This window comes from Drosophila grimshawi, unplaced genomic scaffold (assembly GCF_018153295.1).
Source record: "Drosophila grimshawi isolate 15287-2541.00 unplaced genomic scaffold, ASM1815329v1 contig_848, whole genome shotgun sequence".
Lineage (NCBI taxonomy): Eukaryota > Metazoa > Arthropoda > Insecta > Diptera > Drosophilidae > Drosophila > Drosophila grimshawi.
In genome coordinates, this window is record NW_025063692.1 from 8825165 (window position 1) to 8850997 (window position 25833).

At 41.7% G+C, this 25833-nt stretch overlaps 5 protein-coding genes and 1 long non-coding RNA gene across 6 annotated transcripts; 2 read left to right on the plus strand and 4 right to left on the minus strand.

Annotated features, from left to right (window-relative positions):
* The first annotated feature begins 8913 nt into the window (after nt 1-8913).
* Nucleotides 8914-13547, plus strand: LOC6565668. Its single transcript, XM_043216279.1, is given in 10 exon segments — nt 8914-10075; nt 10637-10815; nt 10893-11107; nt 11171-11601; nt 11671-11750; nt 11816-11914; nt 11997-12222; nt 12225-12411; nt 12727-12896; nt 12969-13547. Coding segments are annotated over 10 exon segments (3144 nt in total). The 5' UTR covers nt 8914-9003; the 3' UTR covers nt 13454-13547.
* Nucleotides 11631-12213, minus strand: LOC116805624. The gene is made up of 2 exons (XR_004365297.2): nt 11974-12213; nt 11631-11884 (listed from the first exon to the last, which is right to left on the minus strand). It is a non-coding gene; the product is annotated as an uncharacterized LOC116805624 (long non-coding RNA).
* Nucleotides 13548-13741: 194 nt separating the features above from the next.
* Nucleotides 13742-14338, minus strand: LOC6565669. Its single transcript, XM_001992299.3, has one exon. The coding sequence runs from the start codon at nt 14335-14337 to the stop codon at nt 13750-13752; it is 588 nt and encodes a 195-aa protein (XP_001992335.3). The 5' UTR covers nt 14338; the 3' UTR covers nt 13742-13749.
* Nucleotides 14339-15676: 1338 nt separating this feature from the next.
* Nucleotides 15677-16772, plus strand: LOC6565670 (antigen 5 like allergen Cul n 1). Its single transcript, XM_001992300.3, has 3 exons — nt 15677-15934; nt 15990-16390; nt 16450-16772. Exons 1-3 carry the CDS (start codon nt 15764-15766, stop codon nt 16700-16702), a joined length of 825 nt encoding a protein of 274 aa, XP_001992336.1. The 5' UTR covers nt 15677-15763; the 3' UTR covers nt 16703-16772.
* A 158-nt stretch (nt 16773-16930) lies between these two features.
* On the minus strand, nt 16931-19059 carry LOC6565671 (malonate--CoA ligase ACSF3, mitochondrial). Its single transcript, XM_032738690.1, has 3 exons — nt 18934-19059; nt 18689-18878; nt 16931-18617 (listed from the first exon to the last, which is right to left on the minus strand). The coding sequence occupies exons 1-3, from the start codon at nt 19006-19008 to the stop codon at nt 17158-17160; spliced, it is 1725 nt and encodes a 574-aa protein (XP_032594581.1). The 5' UTR covers nt 19009-19059; the 3' UTR covers nt 16931-17157.
* A 1289-nt stretch (nt 19060-20348) lies between these two features.
* On the minus strand, nt 20349-25815 carry LOC6565672 (myb-like protein U). Its single transcript, XM_001992302.3, has 3 exons — nt 25547-25815; nt 24114-24431; nt 20349-22607 (listed from the first exon to the last, which is right to left on the minus strand). The coding sequence occupies exons 1-3, from the start codon at nt 25628-25630 to the stop codon at nt 20976-20978; spliced, it is 2034 nt and encodes a 677-aa protein (XP_001992338.1). The 5' UTR covers nt 25631-25815; the 3' UTR covers nt 20349-20975.
* Between the last annotated feature and the right edge of the window lie 18 nt (nt 25816-25833).

Sequence of the window (25833 nt, forward strand, 5' to 3'; positions counted from 1 at the left end):
GTTGGCCACCGAGAGCAATCAGTGCAAATTACAAGCTTTTTGTTGAAAATGAAATCAGCTCTTGGGAAATTAAATGCTTAAAATTCCTAAAAAAAAAAAAAAAATAAAAAAAATTACAAAAAAAAATGTGGGTTAAAAGAACACAGAAATGATTCTGCAGACGTAATTTGCTATGTGGCTTAAGCTACATTTAAGTACTTAAAGAGAAAGTAAAAGTTAAGGTAGTAGTAGTTAGAAAAATACCCATATTTGGAGTAACAATGTAATATAAAAAAAAAATCAGATTGGTCAAGTCTTATAGCCAAGGCAAACTTAATTATAATGGCAGAACTAATTAGGCAATGACAGAAACTTTTTAAAACCAATTTAACAAGAACACAAAAAATTCATTTTGCTGTGTCAAAGACGAAATAAACTTGGAGACTTTTCAGTATAGAATCATTGCCAAAATAGAATCTAAATAATAACTTTATTAACTTATTTTTATAATGTTGATTAGAATTAAGAAGGAAGAAACATTGATAGAAAAGTCTGATAAACTGACGACATTTAAATAAAATACGCGTATATTGAGTGAATTTGAACCAGATATCTTACAAAACAAAAACTTTCTTCACACAAGAAACCATCTATCGGCCGATGTGATAAAGTGAACCCGTCCGATCGGCTTCAAAATATATACTGACTGCAGCAAAGTTTAAGCTTCAAGCCTCGCTTAGGAATGATGCTGATCAGGAATATAAGTTATTATTATTAAAAATAAGGATATGTTCGCAATGCGTTACGCATTTCAAGTCAAAGTCAAAGTGACGAGTGCAAGAGTATTGCAATACAACAGGTGCCCATTCGATAAGGCTGTTTAACCACTGACCGGAACTAACTAAACACAAAATGACAGTTAAGCACTGTGTTTATATGTGTGTCTCTGTGTGTGTGTGTGTGTCTCTGTGTGTGTATGAGTGTGTGTGTGTGTGGAAGAAACACCTGTGTCGCAAACAATCATCTTCGCATCGTTTTCACTTGTAGATGGCTAATTGTAGATGTCAGTTCCCAAAGAACCGTAGGGACAATCCACAGCTACAAATTGTAGCTGTGTCTGCTGATGGCTCTTTAACAAGCCAGTGGAGGAAGAAATACACAAAACGAACGTGAAGAAGAAGAAGAACTCATGAGAATTTCTGGTCAAGGAACGAGAATAGAACCGTTATGTTACCATAAAAGCAAGAGGCAACAAATTTCTTCTCCAACTCTTTTCCCATTGACGAATTGACCTTTTCCATCAAGACCAATCTTATGCACAAATTCTTGTTTGTTGTTGGCTTGGGCCCTGCGCCAGCTTGGCCAAAATGCAAATGACCATTGTGCGGACAGACAATAGCTGGACATGATCGCTGCCCACGATTGCATCGTTCCATACGGTTTCCTAAAGATTCGAGTCGCCGTTATTAACTCGGATGTGGATACATACACCTATATTGGTTGGCCCACCTACATTTTTAAAGGTATTTGTAAAGCTTTAGTTGCCAAAGCAAAGAGAGAATTTAATTATTACCACAAATTTAGAATGCTCTGTTCGAGTCAACTCGAGTTGGATAGGGATTTTCCAACAGTTTCATTGGTTTTTTTTTTGAAAATCTGATCACTTTTGACTTGTATGGCTCGGCGATGTTCTGACCCGTCTCTAAAGTATCCCCTTGTCAGTTGAGCTTTGTTTTTGCCTATGTTCCAGTGTTCCACACTAAGCAAATTAATAATTTCTTAATATCGCTTTAATGCTCATTTTTTTGCCAGCTGGTACTTAATAGTAAATAGTAGTACTGTTGCCAAAAGGAGAGGGAAAGTTGGAGAACTCTCAGAGCTTATACTAAAGGGTTATTAGCCGCATTGGGCATTGACCCGCTAACCCTAAGTATAGCAATAATGACTTGGCATTGTTTCTTTTGGACTTCTACTGCCGCAATTTCAACGTGATGGAATCAAAAATTCTTGTCATTAAGATGCTTGATTATTTTTTGCAGTTCATTTGCGAGCACTCGTATATCCCCAAAAGTCCCGCACCGCCCTTCCGGACTTTGCTCGGATGATTTGTAAGTAGTTTTGCGTACGTTTTGGCCTGATGATGATTGTTCTTGCCACATTCCTAATGGAGCATGTACCGTTAGTCGTTAGGCGCTAAAGCGATCATAATTCGCCTTCACCCGCTGTTCGACAAAGTCGACAAAATGTGGCCACAGCCAGAGGCACACCCAACACACACACACACACACACACAGCCGCACAGCCGGCAGCACTGTGAATTTGCTAGCATTTTCGCAGCATTTTTTTTTTTGTGTGTGGAGTGCCCGAAATTAGCCAGCACATTTAATTTTAATTTTCAATTTGAGCTACCGGAAAAATATCCGCAATTGGGCACTGCTTGAAGCCGTTAGAGTCTTCGCCCAAAGAGATGAAGTATTCAATTTGTGTGAGAATTACAACTAGTACAATTACTGAGTTCAAAGCAATTGCATATGATTTTATGATACCCACTCATTCAGTCATTTTGAACAAGTACAATGTAATAAGCACGTCCATTTTCATTTCGAATATTTCTGTGTCTGTGCGCAAATATAAAATTGAATCAAGAGAAAATTTCAAATAATGCACTCACCGTTGTCAGCAGCAACAATAGATCAATATCTTTCTCTTTACACTTTACAAATAAAAAAAAAAATATATATATATATAATAATATATATGTGTACATATATAAGAAAAGCACCAAGTTGCGCAACAACAGGCAAAACATAAAAGAGAGCTTACCCACCATCAAGATCTTATTTCATTGCAGCGACAACATATTAATTTTTTCACTTTACACATTAGACCACAAATAAAAATACAAGAAATAAAACTTATTAGAAAACTGTTAAGCCTTTTATACTTGTTAAAACGCGACGCACATTTGGAGAGCGTTTCAGTGCGTCAAAAGCGACAAATTAAATACATATATAAATACATATATGTATATATACAGTATATATAGCCAATGCATTGACGTCGAGTAAAAGTGACATCAAAATTTGTGATCTGCATTTGCAGCAGCAACAACTAAATAAGCATTGAGTTGCTTTTGCTTTCCGCTGCTTATTTTAGCTCTTTTGCTTCAACTTTCTTATCATTTGCCTTATAATTTTTGAGTTCCCTTGAGGCTACTTTTAAGGCTTACATTTGATTTGGATGGATCGCAACTTTTCACAGTCGTAATTTTGTCAAAGCTGCTCAAATGTTCAAATGCTTTCCGTTTTGGGCATGGCTTGATGCGTAGAATAATATTACTACTAAATTTCAATGCACACTTCATATAAAAAGTATCCTAAAAAACCATAAATGATCCAAACTTTCCACAGCCATAACTTTGTCGAAAGTTATGCGGTTTTCAAAAGCAATGGCTTTTTGATCATGATTTAAATTGAAATAAATTAAGTTAACACTCTCTCGAATACTAGAATACTCTTGAATTTAGCCAACTTATGAAGAGCGTTACAAAGATATTCGGATCAAACCCAGTATATAGGATTGCTAATATGCTAATATCGACATCAAATTAAGTTAGACTGCTTTTAAAAAAGCTTTTGATCGGCAGGCAATCAAAGCAAAACTCTGAAAAGCGCACAGCAGCAAATAGAAAATGCAAATGAGTTAAAACCTGCCTGCCTGGAAGTATGCAACACAAAGCTCAAAAGATCATAAGTATGCAGTATTTGGAAAGAAATCAGTGCTGAATTGAAAATAGGCAAACTGAATCATTTCATGATCGGCCAATGCGAACAAAACTCAATAAATGCCACACAAAAACATTGCGAAATTCTGTTACATGTTGCATGTGATGTACGAGTAGATTTGGGAGACAACGCAGCCCTCGCAGGTGAAACCGCAATCAGCTCTTACCAACTGTGCTGTCCATGTCGACCCAGTGGAATTCGTCGTGTCGTCTGCGCGCGCATTGGGGCAATCGGCAATGAAGCCAACACTCTAAAAAAAAAAACATTCAATATGCGAAAGCATTGTTCCCGCCATCAGCGCCTGGCTAACTGGCTAACTGACTAGCTGGCTAGCTGGCTAGCTGGCTACCACCACGCTGGCTATCGTAATCGCTGAATGTCTGCCAAATTGCATCACACTGCCGGTTAGCCAATACACAGTACACACACTCGAACACACACTCACTTCATTTCATGACGACGGACGACTATCACTAGGCACTGGTAGCAAGTTTCGCTTGCCTCGACGCCCGTTGTGCCCCGTCATTGGAACGGAGACGCTTGCCACAAAATATATATTACAAGAAAAGCAACTGCAACTCGACTGCGCAATACTCTCTCTGCAGAAATGTCTTTCGCTCGTTAACTGTTCGATTAGAGAGTCTAAGATTGATTATAAAAAAAAAAAGATTTTAAAAACAAAATTAATTAATTATTATTAAATTACAATATACATATTAGACCCTCCGATCTTTTAAAAAGTGAATTTACGATTAAAAGCATTGATCGTATTTAATTTACATGAAATGAAGTAATATAAATAAGTAAAAATCAAATAAATAAAAATATATATCTTGTTTCAGTGAGATAATTCTGGACTCTTTTCTCTCCATACTCCAAGTTTGAGTTCGTTTGGAAAGTTGATCCGGCGCCACACGGATATTTCTCATACGCAATATACTCGTTTATCGCATTGGATACAGAGTATTGCAAACATTTGCAGCCTGGTTGATGGCTCGTGCCACACGAAGCAGAGGCGTGACCAGTAGGGCTGTAGCTCTACTTAACAAAGGTATTGGCCGCAATTGCTTTCGCCCCCTTTTGTTTTTAAATGATACCGCCCATTTCAGGTGGAAGCAGTGCCTGCCGCGATTGTTTTTCCCACAAACAGACAAACAAGTCGCTTTCTTTAAATATTATATTATTGGCTACTCGATGCAGCTTTGCGTGTGGCCTTAAATATCTGACGGGGGGGACAGGGAGGTGGTCCTATTCTGAACCGACTTGAACTCTAATCTAAGCGTATTTCGAGGACACAGCAATTAGTCATCCATTGCAGATATAAATGACCATGGCAAAATGTGTACCTGTAAGTGTATCTGTATCGATAGCGTAGCCAAGTCCAAAGCACATTCGATTCACTTGCTTATGTAAAGACTTGAACAAGTTTTGCGACACTGTCTAAACCCGCCAATGTTCAAGGCTCAACTCGTTCATGCAACAACATCTTCTGGCACACTAGTCTGAGGCGTTAAGCATAATAACCATATTTTGTATCTTTGAGTTATGGCATGACAAAAACTTGTAACGCATTCGCAAATTATATGCAACTCTTTCGATTTCATTAACAGAGCTGAAACTGAGGTTGGGGTTACGAAAACACAACAATGATTATCATGGATCACTATTGAAACATATAATAATAATTTCTGCATATACAGGTTCGAGTTTGACAAATACTAGTGTATTTGAATGGAATGCATTAGAATGAATTGCATCTTTCGCTTCTTGAGGAAAACTCTTCTTATAATATTCTATTTTAGACATCTAATAAATCTTATTTCTTTAAAGAATATCGCATGTCTTAATTAAGCAAAATATAAACATTGGCATATCTTATAATGAAAGTATAAACTGACATAAATTCGATTATTTAATACATTCGGGGTTTTTCTTTTTTGACGAAACAATGACGAAGCAAACCTGGCACCTGGAAACCTGGTAAAACCCGGCTGAGACATTCGCTCGAATTGTAAATCAAAACCAACTAAAATTTTCCTGTTGCTCACATTTTCGACTAATTTCGAATAAATTAAATTTATACACATATAAATAATATTTTATTTTTAAACAATTACCATTCATGCAGTGAACTTAAGAGGGTGTGCCTGTTGAAAGTTTTTGTTTCTTGTGTTTCTTGTGGGGCTGCCACTGAACTCTTTTTGTTTCTGTTTGATTCGTACAAAATTCATGATATATTTGTTACCATTTTTGTTGAATTGCGACATGTTTTTCTTTTTGTCGAACACACCAGCTAGTTCTGCCAGTTGACCAACAGGCGTGCGGGAGGCATGCCGGGGTGGCCGGGGCTGCAGCGAATGGCAATGGCTCGTTTCACCTGGAGTTAGCTGGCTGGCTGGCTGGCTGGCTGGCTGGCTAGTCAGTGCGCTCAGTTCATGCCTTTTTTTCGTTCGTTGTTGTTGTTGTTAGTTTGTTTGGAGTCTGCAGCGCGTCTATCACGCTCTTATGCCTACCACGTCCCCAACCCCTCCGGCATGTCTCTTTACCAATAAGAAACTGCATCCATACATTTCGTTTTCATTTGGGATAGCTGGCAGAAAAAGCCAGCTTTGGAGCAGCTTATGGCCTCCATGGCAATTGCATTCGCCTGGTTTTTAGTGCACATTATGACTTTTGCTTGTTTGCTTTATTGTGCATTTCCACACACTCACACTCGCCTCGCACACACACACACACACAGTTATACGCATAGCCAGAGTTACACAAAGGCGGACTTTTGCACTTGCAACTGCATTTGCGTCTCTGCCACCACCTGTCTTGCACCCCCGCCCGCATCGTCCCTTCTGCATATGCACGACTGCGTGTATTTGCACAGCTCAACTCAACTCAGCTCAACTCAGCTGAGCTGAGCTCAGCCAAGGCTCGGCTTGGTTCGCGAGCAACCTCGGCTATGGTTTTGTGGCCGTCCGTTCGCTTGCAACGCTGCCAGCTTTTGCGGCGCCTGATCAGTTGCGGTTTTTACTTTCATCGCTTCGGTTGAGCATCGGTCGTCATCTTAAAGTCCTAAAAAAAAAAAAAAAAAAAAAAACATATCCACATATATAAACAAAACCATACCATAAAAAACAAGGTGGACGTTGTCGTCCAACTAGCAGTTGTGTACCTCTTTTTTTTTCAAGTGTTACTTTGTTGTTCATTACTCGGTTTTTTGTTATTGTTTACCACTCCAATTACCACCCAATGCGCACATATCGCACCACCTCCCTCCCCAAAGACCACCCAACCTGTGTCCAACATTGCGTGGCTCTATTGTTGTTATATTGTACATATTGCTGTTGTTGCTGCTACTACGATTGCCAAACAATTGAATTGCAATATGTTGCACCACATTCGATGGCCAAATACCACCCACATCTTCAGTGGACGCTGGTGCATTGTGGCCAGTGAATGGGCAATTTGCCCAACGACACTGACATGCTAATGGCACTGTGTGTGAATTGAGCAATCAATGGCTCCATTAAATCTTAACTTCCAGTCAGTCATTTCACACGGTCTACAATAAGCCAAGTCACCCAGTTTATTATTCGAGTAATTTCCGGCTCAAGTTGGCTGCTGCGAATAAAAACACACTTCAGATGGACAGGCTTTTGGCTTACCCTATAGATGCTTAGGTCTAAAGACACAATCTGAAATGTATTTTGTTTTTGGTGACCAGCATAGAGGAGAGGATAATCTCTGCAAGATAAGCTTCATCAAGCAATCAACTTAAAATTATGAAATAATACTTTGTTTAGAGTTGGTTTTCCTTTCTTCATTGTTGACTTAACAGAGGGAATTTAAAGTGGTTAACAGCTTCAAGTGACAATGGATGGGGCAGATGTAAACTTCAAATAAAAGAAAACTTTTACAGCATACAAAAATATAGAGTTTTACACATAAGATTAATTATTTTTATTGGTGCTGATTAAGTATAAAAGCTATTAAGCTTCGTTTGACTTTACAGATAAAACCTGTAAAAGTTTGATTTATTGTGTCCAGTAAAACAAACAAAATTGATATATTTTGTTGGACAAAACTAGGACTAATTTATGGGTTATGTTCTGTACTTAAGAAACTTATATCTATGCTAGTACCCCAATTCAAGTTATAAGCTTTTTGAATAATCTCAATTGGAAAACATCATTTAATTGATAACACTTGTCTATTGACATAAATACAGAAGGATAACAGATGAAATGGGATACGAAAATGTCCGTATCGAAATGGATTAAATGTAGGCCAGATTTTAACTATCTCACAGATGATTAATTAGTTTGAAATAACCTTCACTCCAAATACAAATTCCAATTCGGATCCCAAATCATTATCATCATCAGAGCGAGAGAGATAATGGACTAACGACTGAGGTGGAGTCACCTCAATTTACACTCCATCAATTATTGGCATGTCCAAAGCGTGTATTTGGGGCGCATGAACGATCGATTGAGATCATAATATAGAAATTGCATAATAAGGTGAAAACTGCGAGTGCAGTGCAGTGCAGTGGCGAAGATCATCATCAAAGCCGAATGCGAATTGATGGCGCGATGCGGAAGTTATGTAAGAAAGGCTCAATCGATGCAGCAGCATTTTCCAGCTATCAGCATTCGGCATTCGGCTTGGCAGCGGTCGCTGGTCACAACAACAAGTTTAACAAGTTTAACCAGGAAATTTTGTAATTTTTCTCTTGTTGCTTGCTTTCACAGCAGCTGCGCCAGGCTGTGGCAATCCGCAGCAACCTGCGACCGCCTAGAAACAATTAAAGCCATTAATGTACAAACAACAGCAACAACAGCAACAACCACAACAAAATCTGATCATAAACTTTATGTGCACTAGGGGAATGGGAATGGGGGTGGCATCATTATAGTGTTTTTAAGATTAAGCAATGATGAAATTACATTCAATAATATAATAATAATATGTAGGATATACGTCCGTCCAATGCTCAAATGAGCTAAAGCTAAGAGGCCAGGACACGATGTCAGCAAGAAGTGAGAATCGCAAACTGACGCAGATCCCAAGTATTAAATGATAAGCAAAATGCAGGCAAGCGATTAGAGAGAGAGAGAGTTCCGTCCGAATTGCTGAACACTCAAGCGATAGTCCCGGCACGACAACGAGGAGTCCGTCCAAGAGCCAAGGTGCTACGAGGAGAAGCAGCAGCAGTTGTTGAAGACGCCCAGCCTCCAGCGACACTATGTCAAGGTCATCGAGGCTATGGGTTGGACTTGTGTTCGGTTTCGTGCTCCTGATCCTGAGCCTCACCAGCCAAGGCGCTGTCGCTGAGAACGCAACAAATCAAACCAAAATTACTGAAACGGCAACTAGTTTGGATGATGTCAATGCGCTGGCCTCCACAGCGAGACGCGGTGTCTTTGCTGCTGTGCATCGTTTCACGAGCAGGGATAACGTCACCGTATTGCATGAGGTCAACGGGGACGATGAGACTGAGGACGAGACGGTGCCACCATTAACACTCAACACACACGAGGTGCTGCCGTTGAAGCCGCTGAAGAAGAAACCCTATTTGCCGCTGGAGAAAGTGCTGCCCAGCATTGAGTATGTGAAGCAACCGCATACGCTCAAGGAATACGAACTGCATCCGGTCACATTTGATTTCAACCTGGGCGACCTTGAGGATCTGGAGCATGAGGTCATCAAGAAGGGTGATCTCAGCAGTGAGGAGCAGCACGTCCTCAGCAATGGCAATGCACCTGGACTCAGTTACATGCCCTTAAATCCCGACGACAATGACACAGTCGATGTGAATATATCCGAGTTGCCCGAGTCCAGCTCCACACAGCCCACCACACCAACTAAAACAACAACAACAACTACAACTACAACAACAACAACAACAGCGGCAGCAGCAGTAGCAGCAGCAGCAGTGGAAACTACAACCACAACACCAACCACAACAAGCACATCCGGCACACACATATTGAAGATACTCCGAAATAAGCCGTCCATCAAAAAGGGTCGCGAGCTGCTCAAACAGATCGATGATGATATGCAGCTAAAGACCCTGGGCAGCACCATCAATAGCATCAGTCGATATCTGGGCAGCAATGTCACCGGAAATGCCACCGGAAGCACCATGGCCGACAGTCTCTATGGCACGGCCAACTATTTTCAAATTATGACCAATCTGTACGATCATTTCTATTGGCAAATCTCCGAGATACGCACAAATGTTCGCACTGGTTGCGGACTCGAGATGCAGGCATATTTAACCGCACTCCACTCCAGTTACGAGTGGGCACAGAAAGGTCAGTGGAATTCATTAGGATGCAATGATGTGCGAGTGGACTCTTCCATCTTAAGACTCTTTAACAAACCACAAACGATCTCGAGGGTTTTTCACTATTCACTTAGTTGTTTCTGATTGTAAAAGTTATTTGATGCAACTATTAATGATCGTTCACAGACTTTCTGGCATTTCAATATCTTTTGGGACACAGTTTTCCACTCAATAAGTAGGAGAAATTTAAGAATATATATTTGCATTTCTTTTTGTAAAGCGATGCACAACCTTGAAATAGTTTCTCAAAATTCAACATATATTTATTCATCTTGAATTGATCAGTGAGTGGTCTTTCTGGCTCTGTAAACGCATTTCCTACAGCTTATTTACATTCATTGCATGATCCATTAGTGATCTGATCACTGATGTGTATTGGAGAAGTTGGAAAGCTCAGGGGACTAGCCACAATTCATAAGAGTATATTTAATAGTGTTTCTAGAAACAGAAACAACACTAACCTTAGCGGACTTCTGCCTATCATCTGGGAACTATTCAAGTCCCTGTCTTAACTGTTTTCGGATTACAGCGTACGATGCATCGGGACGATATCGGGGCCAGTTGCTGTTTGGCAATGACAAGTGGCTGGGACAGCTGTCCTTTTGCTTGGAGCTCAACCGGCAGCAGTCCAATGTGGACCGAAAACACTTCGAGCTGGAGTTCTATGTGGCAGACATCAGTCTCCACTTGCCGCGTCTCAATCGATCGGTATGATGTTAGACACCTCGGACAGACAGTAACATTCTAACATTCACCTTCGCTTACACACACACACACACACACAGCAGCAAGCCTTGAGCCTGGGCGAATGTCTGCCCAAGTCATGCTCGGCACACGATGTCCAGTCCATACTGTCCCTCGATCCCTATGCCCGCATGCTGACTATGCTGGGAGCACATAATGGGTCCAATGTCCAGCAGCCGGCGTTGCGAGTACTGCGTGTTCGCACCGTTCCCGGCCTCTACAGCCACTGGCGTCAGCTCAAGTTCCAGATATTCATGTGAGTCCACAGTAAACCAGCTGTCTTCAAATTGAAAATTCAAAACTTAACTCAACTTTGTAGAAGCTTTCTGCTAACGCTGCTGCTGGTGATGATAGTGGCCACATATTACCAGATGAAGATCGATGATCGTCGGCTGATTGCGGCACCAATACCAGCGATAAGCGCCAAATGCGATGCGTCCAACAAGGGTGGAGATTACGAGAACGCCTACTATGGCAAACCGTTTGAGCTATTCCAAATGCGTCCGTTGGGCAGCAATGGCATTGTGAGCACAGATACCACACTGGATGCACAAGTCGATATGAATGGCAACAGGCAACAGATGCGGCATACAGATGCCGCTGCTAATCCAGCAGAGGCAGTGATTGGAGACACCACAGCATCCACCTCAGTGGGCAGGCAACCAGAAAAGACTGAGATGACGGACTACCAGGTGGAGACGGGCAGCTGTACGGGTGTGCCAGGCACCTACGAGGCCGAGCAGCCAATAGGTGATACACATTGAGAATCCAGTCAAAAATGTTAGTTACGAAAATATATATTGTCAACTTTCGTTGCAGCTTTGCATCAGCAGCTGTTGCTGTGCTTTGCCCTGCAAACAAATGCCAAGGCCATATTGAACATAGACAAGACCAAGGAGGTAAGTCTGACTTACGCCCAGTTACAATCTCTATATGCATCATATCATCTCGTTCCCACTTCCAGTCGCACACATCCTGTTTGCATGGGCTGCGCGTCTTCTCCGTGCTCTGGACCATGATGGTGCACACGTATCTGCAAATGTTTGCCATAGGCGAGAATAAGGTTGATATTAATCTAAATACTTCTACTAAGCAAGTTCATCATCTTTATTTGGTTCTCACTCTTCATCATCGTCATCATCTAGTTTGAGCGCGTGATTACGGAACGTTCGTTTTGGTATCAGATCATTGGCAATGCCACCTTCTCCGTGGACTCGTTCTTCTTTATCAGCGGCCTGCTGGTCACCCTGCTGTATGTGAAGCAGGAGCGCAAACTTCAGGCGGCACCCAGTGGCTTCATTAGGCGCAGCATCCTGGACACGCTCATGATGCTATTCTATCGCTATCTACGCCTCACGCCCGTCTACCTCTTCTGGATTCTCCGTTCTTTCACCCGCCCAAGATCGAGCACAACACTTGCCGCATCTATTGGTGGCGCAACATACTCTACATCAACAACTTCTTTCCGCAGCACGAGATGTGCATGATGTGGAGCTGGTATATGGCCAACGATATGCAGTTCTATGTCATGTCAACAGTTTTACTCGCATTATCCAGAAAGTAAGTCAGTCATATATTATTATTAGAGCTGACTTTTTGCTGCATGCTCACAAACCAACCTTGCCTAAAGTTGCAAATCGATTGGGAATTTAAGGGAAAACTCTCAAATTGCGGGATTCTCCAATTTTGGGCAGAGTGTCGCTTAGTAATGAGTCCTTAGCCACATTGCAGGGTCTCCTGCAACACAGCAAAATTATAATCTCAAGAGGAGAACTTTGAACTGAGTTCTTATAGCGAAAGGTTTACGTATCTTCTCCATAAGATTTTCTTTTCTGTTTCTATCTTGCCTTATATACATTGTTGTTCACATTTCAGATACTTCAGGATTGTGGCAGTGACGCTGATTGTGTTCCTGGTCAGCTCGTGGAGCATTGCAGGCATCATATCGCTGCAGCATCAGTATACCCATAAGGTGGCGCTGCCCTTCGAGTCCTTTGACTTTCTCTACGACAAACCCTGGCAGCGTGTCGGCCCCTACATAGTGGGTAAGTTGTGCAACAATATCTACTCCAAATAAACGCACTCACTGCATGCTGCCTCCTCTTTGTTACACACAGGCATGTTTTCTGGCTATGCGTTGTACAAGTTTAAGACGCCGCCACAAATCTCAAGACGGCTCAATCTTAGTCTGTGGACCTGCAGCCTGGGCATTTTGTTCGTTGTCATCTTTGGCGTGTGGCCGGGGGAGCTGAGCGTCTTGAATACCGCCTTCTATGTGGGCGTTGGACACACGGCCTTTGGATGCGGCCTCATCTGGATTGTGCTGTCCTGCTTTTGGGGAATGGCGCCCACCGTCAATGCGATATTGTCGTATAGGGTATGGTGGCCTCTATCGCGTCTCACATATTGCGCCTATCTCATCCATCCGATCATCATGTTCATCTGCTCATCGCATATGAGCGGCACCGTGCATCTGAACAATCCCATGATATTGACCACATTTCTGGGCAATGCTGTTGTCTCTTTCTGCTCGGCATTTGTCATCTCGGCACTGTTTGAGGCGCCAGTCATACGCATCCTCAAGATCTGCTTCAAGAAGTGAACCAACAAAATGCATTGGGGATATTTTTTTTTTTGCTGTTCGTCATTAATTGTACATAGCAGAAGGTATGCGAGGCCATGCATCCATATTGACAGCGTGCTAATGTGTTATATATAAACAAATATTTGTAAATGTATTCTTATTTAATGTAATGTTTCTAGCTGGTTTTGTGTGCGAGTGTAATGTTCGAATTGTTGGAATATAAATCTAAATGTTATTTGAATTTATTTACCTAACTCGATTGCCAGGCAGCGAGCTTCTTTTGGCTTAGACAAGAACAGAGCTTGGTGAGTGTTTTACGATTTTATTTGATTTGTACGGCAAGTGTTGGCACGCTCTGGATACATTAGGCTCTCCAGGAATGAAGCCGTTACATTAAAATCGACGCTGGCATAGCCAGCGGAATTCAGTTCCGCCTCCTCGTCCAGGAGGACGAAATACATATCACTGGCTGTCAATGAGTCCAATTCATGTTCGGGATAGAGCACCTTTGCGGCATCGCACCAGAACAAACGAATCGCTGACTCGGCCCTCTGTTTGGCCTCAATACACGAGTTGAGCTCCTCGCCAGCGTCTGGGCGCCGCATCAGGGCTTGATCGAGCTGTGCCAGCAGGCGGTGTACGATGAAGTTGCGGTACCGTCGACGGTTGCTCTCGTTGCGCTGCTGCCGGTAGATGACGCAAGGTTGCACGGTGCTGAGGACAACATAAATGAGGAGCAGCAGCTGCATTAAGATCACAGATCCAATCACCAGCAGTAGCGACATCTCCACATTGTCATCCCAATCCAATATTGTGAGATCTCGGGACGGATTGATGGGTTCCAGATAGCCTAACGTCCTCAAGCAAGTGATTGACGGCTCCATTCCCAGTCCAACAAACATGCTATAAATTTTGGAATTTCGATATAAAAAGAAATATAAATAAGCTAAGCAAACTCTGTTTGGATCTAATTAAAAAGAAACTAGCTATAAAAATAGTTCCAATGGAGGAGTTTTAACTAACCAGTAAATAATCGAAACTTCTCGTAATCCTAAGAAAACAACTCAGACACGTTATTTCGTTTCAAGAAAACAAATTGCATATTTCAGACATTTTCTTGGTTTCGCTTAACTTTAAGATATTTCCAGCCGATCTTTTCAGATTTTTCATATTCACTTGTGCTACCGAAGAAAACTCATTAATCTGAGATGATAAGCGATTGCTTTATGTTTTAACTTTCATTAAAAAGATAGATAATATTTTTATTCCCTGAACACATTAGAAAATGCGCAGAAGGAAGAATTTCCGTCCCCATAAAGTATATATATTCCGAGTCGAGTCCGTCTGTGCGTCTGACTAATATAGCTAGAGACTTTAAGTTTGGCTGTTCTCGTATACCTCGTGCAGATCCAGCTTATTTCATTTCACAAATATCGTCACATATCGATTTCCGATAGTAATAGAGGCCAACGACTACCCACCCACTAATGGCAAACTGGTGATTTTGGTTGGACTTAATTGTTTTTTTTTCAGTACCCGTGCTAGCCATAAAAAATGAAAGCCATTTCACATCTGGTTAGATTAAATGTGCAAAGCTTGTTAAGGGAAAAGATGGCCATAAAAACTAGAGTAATATATTTAACAAATGGGTTCATGGTATCCCGTAGTCGAGCTGCCTCGACTGCAGCATTCTTACTTGTTAACTTGAGAAATTTTCTAGAAATGTATTTATATTTTGTTCACGTTTATAAATAATTTACATTTTTAACATTAGCAGGAAACTCAATCGATTTCATCCACTTTTTGTATCCCATGGAGGTGGAATTTGAGACCATTCTCCGTGGTAGCTCCCCAACTGGTAGAAACTTTTGCAACCGGACTAATGTCGACGGGCAAGATTGCCCCCAAGTCAGTTGATCTTCAAAGACACCTTCTCCTTCCGGATCAATCCACGAGTTAAGTTACTAAACTTGGAAGGTGGTTTGCTAGCAGCTGCCGCCCAAGATTAAAAGGATAAATAAACAATTTCCCACCTAGCTTTTCCCACAAGATGGTTATTTGGCCAACTCAGCTGGCATAACTCCAACTGGCAACTGAGTATGCTGCAGTCGGCTATGCTCGAGTGCAACGCTGCCACTTGTTTATCATGGCTTATTTGAAGTTCGGTTATTTCAATTAAGTTAAAGCTGCGTTCAAACTGCCAACGCTATTAAGCTTATCAACCTACTCGGATTTTACGACTTTTTTTGTTAATGATCACGTTTCTTAGCCATGTGAGTGAGGGCTATAAGGAGCACAGTCAACGACTGAAACACAAGCAGTTCCATTATGGTCAACAGCAAATTCAGTCAACTTCGCAGCTACAACTGTTGGATGATGGTGATGATGATCCAGGCAATTGTTGTACTCTGTCTGCTGGCGGGCAGTCAGGCAACGGACTATTGTGATCCCGAGCTCTGTGACGCCGGCGAGGAACACATCGGTTGCGACAACGATGGGGTAAGTGGTGCCAACTGATTTTGCACTCTTCATCTCTCACAATTCAGACTTGCAGGACTGGGGGGACGATTGTCCGGCGGATGCCGAGTTGATCGAACTGGATAGGGACGCGCAGATTGTTCTTAGGGACGCACACAATGATGTGCGCCAAGAATGGGCCAGCGGGAATGGCTTGTTGCCAGTGAAAGCGTGCCGCATGGCAACTATGAGATGGATTCCCGAGCTCGCCGAAGTGGCCGAGTTTAATGTGAGGCAGTGCATATTGAAGCACGATGAATGCCGTAACACCGAGGAATTCAAGAACTCCGGACAGAATCTCTATATGTCTGGGTACTCGGGAATGGATCCACCGGATCTGCATGACGTTCTGCGTGAAGTTGTCCAGGAATGGGCCAATGAGGGGCAGTATGTCACCGAAGAGCAGTTGGCAGAGTATCCCGAAAACTATGACGGACCGTAAGTGTATTCATATACAGTACAATAATATCGCAGTAACTAATTGAATGCATCAATAGCGTTATTGGCCATTTTACGGCGGTTGTCCAGGAGCGCTCTATCGGCCTCGGCTGTGCCATGTCCTCGTTTGAGCAAGATGATTTCCACATGTACATAGTAGCCTGCAACTATGCCACCACCAACTTTTATGGCCGGCCCGTCTATACGGCCTGTGAGGAAGCGGCGGAAGAATGTAAGCGTGGACAAAATGTTGATCATCCGGCTCTGTGCACCGCCTTCGAAGATGTGGACTACAACTATGAACATTCTTAATCTCTAGCATTTCCTAATACTTGCATCTAATTCATGCAAGGGTGTAATAAAGATGAGCATATAAAATCAAGTGTTTAATTATGTATCTGTCCACTAACGAGTATTGCTAAAAATTGCATTGCTCTTGTTTGCTCTTCCAGAACCACATTAAATGAACCAGAAAGGGAATTCGTCACTGATCATGACTCAAGCTGACAAAGATAAGAGAAAGATAAGAAAAGTTTTCAATTAAATACACACATATATCCCAAAATTTAATCAAACTTATATGTTGGCACATTGAACTCAATTTTCCAATTGATTACAATCAACAAGTCCATCAAAGAATAATTCTTTGCTGTTGTCTTTTTTGCTAGAACGATAAACACAAAAATTTTTGGATGAACGATCTATCAATCAATTTATAATTAGATAAATTGATTACTTGACTGACAGATCGATAAATTGTTTGCTTATTACTTGGCAACGATGGTCTTGAATATTGTGGGTCGCTTATGCGACGGCAGTTGGCTATAGCAATATGTCTTGATCGTCTCCACATCGATCTTCGAATCGGGCGACAGTATGCAAATGACGCCCAAGCGATGACCCCACAGTTTATTGGGTATGCCGAGGACGGCAACATCATTGATGCCGGGATGCGAGATAAGGGCCTTCTTGATCTCCGACCCATAGATTTTATAGCCGCCAACATTGAAAACATCCGTCGATTTGCTGAGGAAGTGGAAGCAACCGCTTTGATAGGCGCAAATATCGCCGGTTTTGATGAACTGATTCGTTGTTTGCTCCAACAGCGGCTGATTGGTGGATACCCGCAGCGGATAGAGATGAACACCGGCTATTTCCAGTTCGCCCACAACGGAGCCGGGCAGCACAGGGTCCACCGATGATTTCGCTTCGGATTTCGAGCTCGTCGAGCTGACCAGCTGCTCACCCTGGCTATTAACCAGACGCGCCGTGACGCCCACAAGCGGTGCACCCAATGTGCCCGGATAATAGTTAGCATTGTCGGACAAGGTCTGCTTACCGAGCACGGGGCCCAGCACCAGACCCGTCTCCAGCAGGCCATAATACTCGTAGATATTATGTCCAGTCAAATCGCGCCAGCGATAAAAGACCGTCTCCGGTAGCAGGCCAAAACCGGTGGCCATCAAACGTATTTTATGCTTGCAATGATTGATGATGTACTCCACCATGCGCGAGTCCTGGGCAAACATCTTTTCGTATTCGGTAATCAGACGCTTGAACACAATGGGCATGGCCAGAAAGATGTTCACACGCTGCTTGGAGGGACTATTAATGTCCAGCAGTGAGCGCCAAGCAATATGGCTTTCAAATTTCTGATGCAACACTATGTTGCCACCGACACCAAGCAGTGCACCAATTGCTGCATGCATGCGATTCATCGAGATGATGGGCAGCATGCTGTCGCTGGCATTCAACTGCCAGCTGGCTGTCAGGCAATCCATCTGCGCCTCAATATTGCGATAGGTGAGAATCACACCATTCCGACAATACGATGAGCTGGGCGTATAGAGCAGCATTGCTGGTGCATTGTTATAGTAGTCATTGGGCAGCATACTCTCTGGTATGAGATCGTTGTCGCGGCCAACCAACTGTCTGGCATACATGGCCGTCGAGGAGATGCTCTCCTTGGTGGGCACAAAGCTGTGATCGACCACAATGCTGGCCGATTGGAGTTTCTGTGCCAGTTCCTGGGTGATTGTCTCGCTGTCGGGTGTGCCAATCACCAGATGAGCCTTGCAATCGGTGGCCTGGCCAAGCAATTCATCGATCGCATGATTCGGCTCGAGCGGCACAGCCACCTGGCCAGAGATCCAGCACGCCCACTGCATAACTATCCACAGTGCATTGTTCGAGCACAAGAATATCACATTCATTTGCGAGGCGCTGCCTGTAAACAAAACAACAAAACAAGAACATCATCAAATTGATTCCAGCTTAGATATTGCTTTAAGTACTTGCCACAAAAATTTGAGATTTGTATGGCCAATTTTTTGGCGGTGATGAAGAGCTGAAAGTATGTAAATTCACCAGATATATCCTTAATTGCTATATCATCGGGATAGAGCATGGCCTTCTTAAACGTCGGCACCACAACACCACTAAGCTCATCCTCCTTGAAGTTCTTGCGCAGATTCTCTATAAACGAGTCCTATTTTTTTTTTTTTTTTATTATATATATACATTGTGATATATATAGCACTCACCTTGTGGACAAGCTCAGATGAATAGAGGCGCATCAATGGGCGCCATTGAAATCCTTGCAAACGTTTCAGTAACATTTTCCAAAAGTTCTTCAAATAATTTCTCGTTGCTCTCTCAAATGATTTCTTAAATCTGAATGCCACAAAAATAATAACAACAAATCAACAAACACAGTCATTGACAAGCGTCAACGCCTCCTTTGCTCGGCTGCACAGAAAAGATATAGCAATAAGTAACCAGATCTGATATACAAATATCCACAGATAACTATAACAATCTAAAAAGTATATAATGGAAATCAAATCAATATAGTCAGAGATTAATTCTAAATATATTTTTGTGTTATTTCACACAAAAACCAAAATTCATCGATTATGTTTTGATAGTTTTTTTTATTTTTTATTATAATTTTTCGTTTGCTTTATTTACACATTTAAAAGGGTCGACAATAAAAAAAAAAAATATATATATATATATATAAACATAAAAATAAAAATATTCTGTAGTTGCAAGTAAAAAATAATAATAATAAAAGTACAATGAAAAAATCGCCACAATTTTTGGTATATGCTCAATCAATACCAAATGCCGTTTACAACGACACACAATGATGGCGCCACAGATCACCCCCCCCCCCCCTCCTCCTCCTCCTCCTTCTCTCCCTCCCACTCCCCCCTCTCTGACATCTTCCCACTGTTTTTTTGTTTAGACGAACATTGACACGATGTGTATAAGCCATAAGCATCGGCATTAACTACTGCAAACGTATTGTTTTATGTACAAGCAAGTAAAAATGTTGTTATTGTTCTTGTTGTTACTGCTGCTGCTGCTGCTGCTGCTGCTGCTGCTGCTGCTGCTGAGAGAGTTGGCTCTTTCATTACCTGCGATTGCTAACTGAAATCAATATGCTTCCTTCTATATATGTCGTTCTCATACTAAAATCATATAACATCATGAAAACACTTCACATTCAAAAAGGTTAACAATAAACAAAAAAAAAAACGTTGAGTACATGTTTAGTTTATCCAGGGAATATAAGGATTTTGTAGGCAAATTTGTTGTTCTTACTTATAATCAAAATTGCATTTGTGATACTTTTAAACAAGACGGAGATTTTTGTATATGGCAGCTTAGTTGATATATTGTTTGTTTCAATCAAGAATGAACCGAGAATTTGTTCATTTCCATCAATTCTAGACTAGATCTTACATAGAAACAGACAAACGGATATGGCTTAGATCATAATGATTTCATTTCAAATCATTATAATAAATGAGCAATGAGCATTAAAATAATATACAGTCACACTGATCTATATAAAGACAAATTGTTACACAAACATTTCTATTCATCAAATCAATTTAATTGTCTACTGTCAAATATTAAAAAAAAAAAAACAAACAAAAAAAAAGTCGAAAAATATTAATCAGCGGACAAAATGAATTGAATGAATATATATGTATTAAAACCAATACAAAATATGCTATGCAAAAATTCGATTCGAAAGCTTAAAATTAGATGGTATTTTGTAAAGACAAATCTTTTTTTGACGGCACATTCGTTCCAGCTGAGATAATCAATATATATATCGTATATATATATCTGTGTATGCATATTCAATAGTTTCTAGTATAAAATGCTTAAGGAATGCTTAATTTGTATTTGCTATTGTGAAAATGTATAATTCTTCAGAGTGTTATAATATTGTATGAAACCTGATGTAAGCATGTGCTACAAGCAACGAGAGCTCTGAAATTGATTGCCTCTATCTCTCCTTCTCTCTCTCTATCTGTCTCTCTTTGTCTGTCTGTCTATTTGTGTCTCTTTCTATTTGATACAAAATTTTTGTTCGCTTATATATTCGAATTGTGCGTTTTTTAAATGAGATAACGACTCCAAAATTGTTGCTCCCCCCTCTCTCTCTCTCTCTCTTTCTCTCGCTCTCTCTCTTTCTCTGTCTAACTATCTATGTATTTGTCTGTGTTCTCTCTCTCTCTTTCTCTCTCTCATGCGCTCTCTCGCTCTCTCGCTTTCTGTGCTGCTCTCAGACGCGCTTGGGCTTGCTGACAATGGTGTAGTTGAGACCGTTGTAATTGCGATGATCGAGGGCGGCATCGCTGCTCTTGTTCGTTGGGGGCGTGACACAGATGCCCGCTGCAATATTGTTACTGCTGCTGCTGCTGTTGTTATTGTTGTTATTATTTATGGCGGGCAATGTATTGATGTTGTTATTGTTAATAATATTATTATTATTGTTGTTGTTGTTGCTGGTGGCAGTGGTGTTGTTGTTGTTGTTGTTGGATTTGCGCAGGACACCGTAGCCAAGATGACTGTCATCGGCCTTGCGAAAACTTTCGGTATCGGGACTAGCAATCAGTTCATACTCATTCGGCGGCGGCGGACTGCAACGCATTCGATTCGCTGGCAGCGTCACATTCACAATTGTCTTGTAGCCGCTGGACGTTTTATTGTTCGGCGACAGAAAGTCCAAGCGATCATAGCTGGCATCCGGTGAGACCAGAACACCGACTCCCTCCCCAATATCAATGTCGATTATTTTGGGCGTGTTGCTGCTGCTGCTGCTGCTGGCGGTGCACGTAGAGTTGATAATGTTGCCACTTCCGCTGCCGCTGGCGCTGCCACTTATGCTGCTACTTGTGTTGCTGCTGTTGGCCAGAGTCAGATCCTTGCGTTTCGATTGCGAACGCTGGCGCACAAAACTGTCAGCGTCACAGCTGTGGGTGGAGGGTATGCGCTCACAGTGGCGCACATCGCCCACGCCGCGCGTCTTCCACGCATCGGTTATGTTCTCAATGGACTCGTAATCTCGTTCCATTGTCAGCTTGCCGCAACTCTCATTGCGCAGCGGCAAATCGGGTGGACTACTACAGCCGCTGCCAGCAACGCTGTTGCTGTTGCGCAATGGATCTGGGGAGGCGGGCTTGAGGATCACAGCCGAGCCACTGTTCTTGCTGTTGGCATCCGAGGGCGATGATGTCGTTATGGCAACCGGTTCATATTTCACAAGATTCTTGTATTTATCACATTGAGTTTGAGGGTCAAGCGGTGCGGGCAGCTTGCGCGGCGGCTTGTTCGGAATGTGTTTGCCAGCGGCCTGCTGCTGTTGCACGGATGGCACCGATAAGCTGATACCGCTATTCCCGTTGCTGGAGAAGTTATTCAGCGAATCATTGGAGCTGATGAAGCCGCGCAGCGATATACAGCTTTGCGTCGAATTAATCTCGAACTCGCCGCTGTGCACATTGCTCGACGGCGATGGTGGCAACGGACTGCGCGATCCGGGCTCCATGCCGGCGGCGGCACTGAACTGATTCTCGCCGCATTCGATGCTGCTGAGACTGTCGCCGCTGATGAGCTTCTTCATCGACTTCATTTTGGCGGACATGCAGCGAAATACCTCCTGCGGATTGGTGTGATCCAGCGTAAAAACACCCTCCCCCGTTGTACACTTGCGTCCCGCCTCGAACTGGAATTTGCCATCGCGATAGCCATATTTGCGTATAAATCGATACGGCCACATGGCAATCGTCACTTTCAGATCCTCCGATTTCAATTGCAGCTCCGTTGGCGTCATCTGCAGCATATATGTGCGCGGCTCAATGTTGCATCTGATGGACGCCTCCGACGGTATCAGCGTTATTATAAACAGTCCGTCCTATCAATGAAACAAAATATCAAATTTAATTTATGTGTGTATCAAGTATCAGCAACAGCAGCAGCAGCAGCAGCTGTTGCAACAATTACGCAGTATTTTGATTAAATGGCGTTGTTTTTTTGGGGGTTTGTTTGTCTGATTGTTTCCACATTTTTGTTTGTCCAACTGGTTTGGGGAATATCAAGTGTTAAATCATATTGAATATTGGGTTTCGAGTCGATGAATAATGCCTACATATAAATGTTATTCAATCGCACAGTTTATTGACATAGCCATCAACAAAAAGCATATTTGCAGCGACTTGATAAACCTGACGATGATGGCTGAACAAAGATCAACTTTTGCAGTGATAACCACTCCCGATTTACAGCCAAGAGATTCCCTTCTAGAGTCCACTTCCAAATGCTTGTCATGTGTACTCAATTGAGTGAAAAGTGACAAAAAAGGAAGCAGTAAAGGTTGGACAGACACAAGCAGGAGGAACACAACAGGCTGGGCTCATTTACAGAGCTTCTTTGATAGTTGAAAACGCGCCAGTCCAAAAAAGAACGTTTCACCAATCCCAAGCTAATGAATCCATTGTTAATGAAGCATTTGAAGACAGCCCAGTCTCGCAAGGGATTAAATTGGTTGAGCTGCTCACAGAACTGGTGCCCCACTGGGAATCCCGATTGTGCATTGGATTCACAGCAACACTTCCCTTGCGATTCCATGCTGGCTGGCCATGATTGGAAGGTGCTTCAGGCTTCAGTGCTTCGTTGGACAGCAGCTAAAAGACAGTTCCTTCGATGGGAAGATAATAATGCCCAGCTTATGTGGCGAGTCGGAAGTTTGTCGAGCTGGACGAATTTGTCAAAAGTTTCTTTTTGCTGCAATTTGATAATCTGACGGTTAATACGGAAATCGAAGTGAATTTACTAGCAAACCAGCTGATCAAACGCATTTTGTAATGATTGCTCACTTTGAATGTTGAGCATATAATCAATATTCACAATTTTCATCGAAAATCAGAATTATACTTGATAGCTTTAAACAAGTTAACAAAAGCATATATAGAATATAGAGGCAGGCATATGTCAATCTGATTGTCCAACAAGTTGCACCTTGATCGTGCTCTTGCCACAGTTGATAAAGACAATGTGCGCTATTATTATAAAGGTCACTGCAATTTCAATCCAACTATTCTATATACAATCAATACGCTTCAACTGGCTGGATAACAATTGCCAGCAATTTTACAGCTGAGCCGATGAACGCTATTTGCCATTTATCGTTCTAGAAACCCTCGGGAAACGCACACGCTTCGAATATGCCAATTAATACGTGATGGTCTTAACATGCAGTAAGTGAACGATCAAATTGCCTGTCGTTAGAAAGAATGCATTTGATTAAAAGTAAAGTTTACAAATAGTAAATGGGAAACACTGCTTGACCTATGCTTAAAGTACAACTAATATATTTTTATATTTCTCTCTCTCTGTCTCTCTCTGACTTTGTGTAACTTACAAATGAGCTGCAGTATAGATCATTATCCTCCTCGATGGCACTGTGTGCGGCATGGAGGCCGCTGTTGTCGCAAAAGGCGACCGTTTGCAGTGCGTACTCAAGTCTGAGCTCATCATCACTGTTGGTATTCAAGGTGAGCTGCAAGTTGCGTTTGACAATTTGTATGAGATTCGCTGGCGGCGGTTCCTGTGTGATCTTTACGCAATTCTCCAGCGTAAAGATCTTTGGATTCTTGTCATCTTTATTCTCGCAGATCTCCAGGCGTGCAATGCCATGGCGACTGGCCTTGAACAAGAGACAGAAACGACTGCATGATTTCTACAAAAAAAAAAAACAAAATAAAAATAAATAAAAAATGTATTTTGAAGTTTAGAATCTATGTTTATGCTATGGTTAAGTAAAACGCATATCTTTCTTATCATATCTATAATATAATTTGATCATAATTTTCTCTAATATATTGTAGAAAATAACTATTTCTTTTGTATTTGTACATCAACTGGAAATAGGAAACTAAACTCAACGAACGTTTTGACTCCATCCCGAAGGTGTATTTAAAGATTTAAAATATTGAAATATGAATATAAAGCATGCATATTATATTGATTTATATATCCAGCAAACTTTTTGAGTACATCTCGAAGTTGTTGCTCGAACTAGCCATTCTCGAATTGAGTTTTAATGTTGTGCTAATCAAATTTCCAATGAAATTTCGAGCGTTACTTACATAACGATACACCAACAGCAACACCACCTCAACAACAACAACAATACACACACACACACACACACACAGTTATACACACACATACATGCATTGCATATATTGTCACAGGGCCCGGCCCCAATCCTCAGAGAATATTTCCTGACACATGTGAATAATGTATCTACACATGTGTCTACATACATTTATGTATGTATTTATATAGAGACAACAACAACAGCAGCAACAAATATGGATGAGTCCCCAAAACAGCCGTCATCGCGAGCATACACATACATATACACATGCACGTGTTTGCTTGTGTGTGTGTGTGTCAGGCGCGCACACGCAAATCGAAAATATGTTCGGCTCGCCGTTTGGCATGTTTCTCTCTTTCTCCCACCTTATGCTACTCATTTGTATGCAACAAGTATGCAGATGGAGATATCTAGACGAACACACATACATGCACACATAGCCCACACACACACATATATACAATGGCACAACTTTATACACACACACACACATGCAATAGCACAACTATATACACACACAGACAAAAGTGGACATGCACATGGCAAATGTCCTGTTTTAATACGCATTTGACATAATATATATATATTTATAAAATTGAACTTAACAATTTGGTTTGGCATTGCACTGTGTGCACATTGTGTTTTGTTAAATGTGAAATAATGCAAGAGATTGATCTTTGGAAGGCTCTTACCTTTTTCGAGATACGATTAAGCGAAAATCCAGTTTGAGTTGGAACATTAAGATATCCAGCCAAAACAGGTATTTCAACATCCATTCTGTTGAGGCCTGTTGTTGCCGATGCTTCTCGTTTTGCGTTTTATTCAGTTGGCCAAAACAAGCGCGATCTCATCAGTTTTCATATATGTGTATATTTATTGATTCGTATTGCTCGGCATATGCAACTGGAGATGCACACTTCATATTTACATTTAAGCGCAATAAAACTAAACGCAACCGCAGGCCTAAAATTCGAGCAAC

Excerpts from the sequence above, each read along its gene's own strand:
- LOC6565669 (XM_001992299.3), bottom strand. The coding sequence starts at position 14,337 with ATGTTTGTTGGACTGGGAATGGAGCCGTCAATCACTTGCTTGAGGACG.
- LOC6565670 (XM_001992300.3), top strand. The coding sequence starts at position 15,764 with ATGGTCAACAGCAAATTCAGTCAACTTCGCAGCTACAACTGTTGGATG. Across the intron at positions 15,935-15,989 it reads TCGGTTGCGACAACGATGGG|GACTGGGGGGACGATTGTCC; the intron begins GTAAGTGGTGCC and ends TCAGACTTGCAG. Across the intron at positions 16,391-16,449 it reads CCCGAAAACTATGACGGACC|CGTTATTGGCCATTTTACGG; the intron begins GTAAGTGTATTC and ends ATGCATCAATAG.
- LOC6565671 (XM_032738690.1), bottom strand. The coding sequence starts at position 19,008 with ATGTTACTGAAACGTTTGCAAGGATTTCAATGGCGCCCATTGATGCGC. Across the intron at positions 18,879-18,933 it reads CATCTGAGCTTGTCCACAAG|GACTCGTTTATAGAGAATCT; the intron begins GTGAGTGCTATA and ends AAAAAAAAATAG. Across the intron at positions 18,618-18,688 it reads ACAAATCTCAAATTTTTGTG|GCAGCGCCTCGCAAATGAAT; the intron begins GCAAGTACTTAA and ends TTTTGTTTACAG.
- LOC6565672 (XM_001992302.3), bottom strand. The coding sequence starts at position 25,630 with ATGGATGTTGAAATACCTGTTTTGGCTGGATATCTTAATGTTCCAACT. Across the intron at positions 24,432-25,546 it reads TTAATCGTATCTCGAAAAAG|AAATCATGCAGTCGTTTCTG; the intron begins GTAAGAGCCTTC and ends TTTTTTTTGTAG. Across the intron at positions 22,608-24,113 it reads ATCTATACTGCAGCTCATTT|GACGGACTGTTTATAATAAC; the intron begins GTAAGTTACACA and ends TTTCATTGATAG.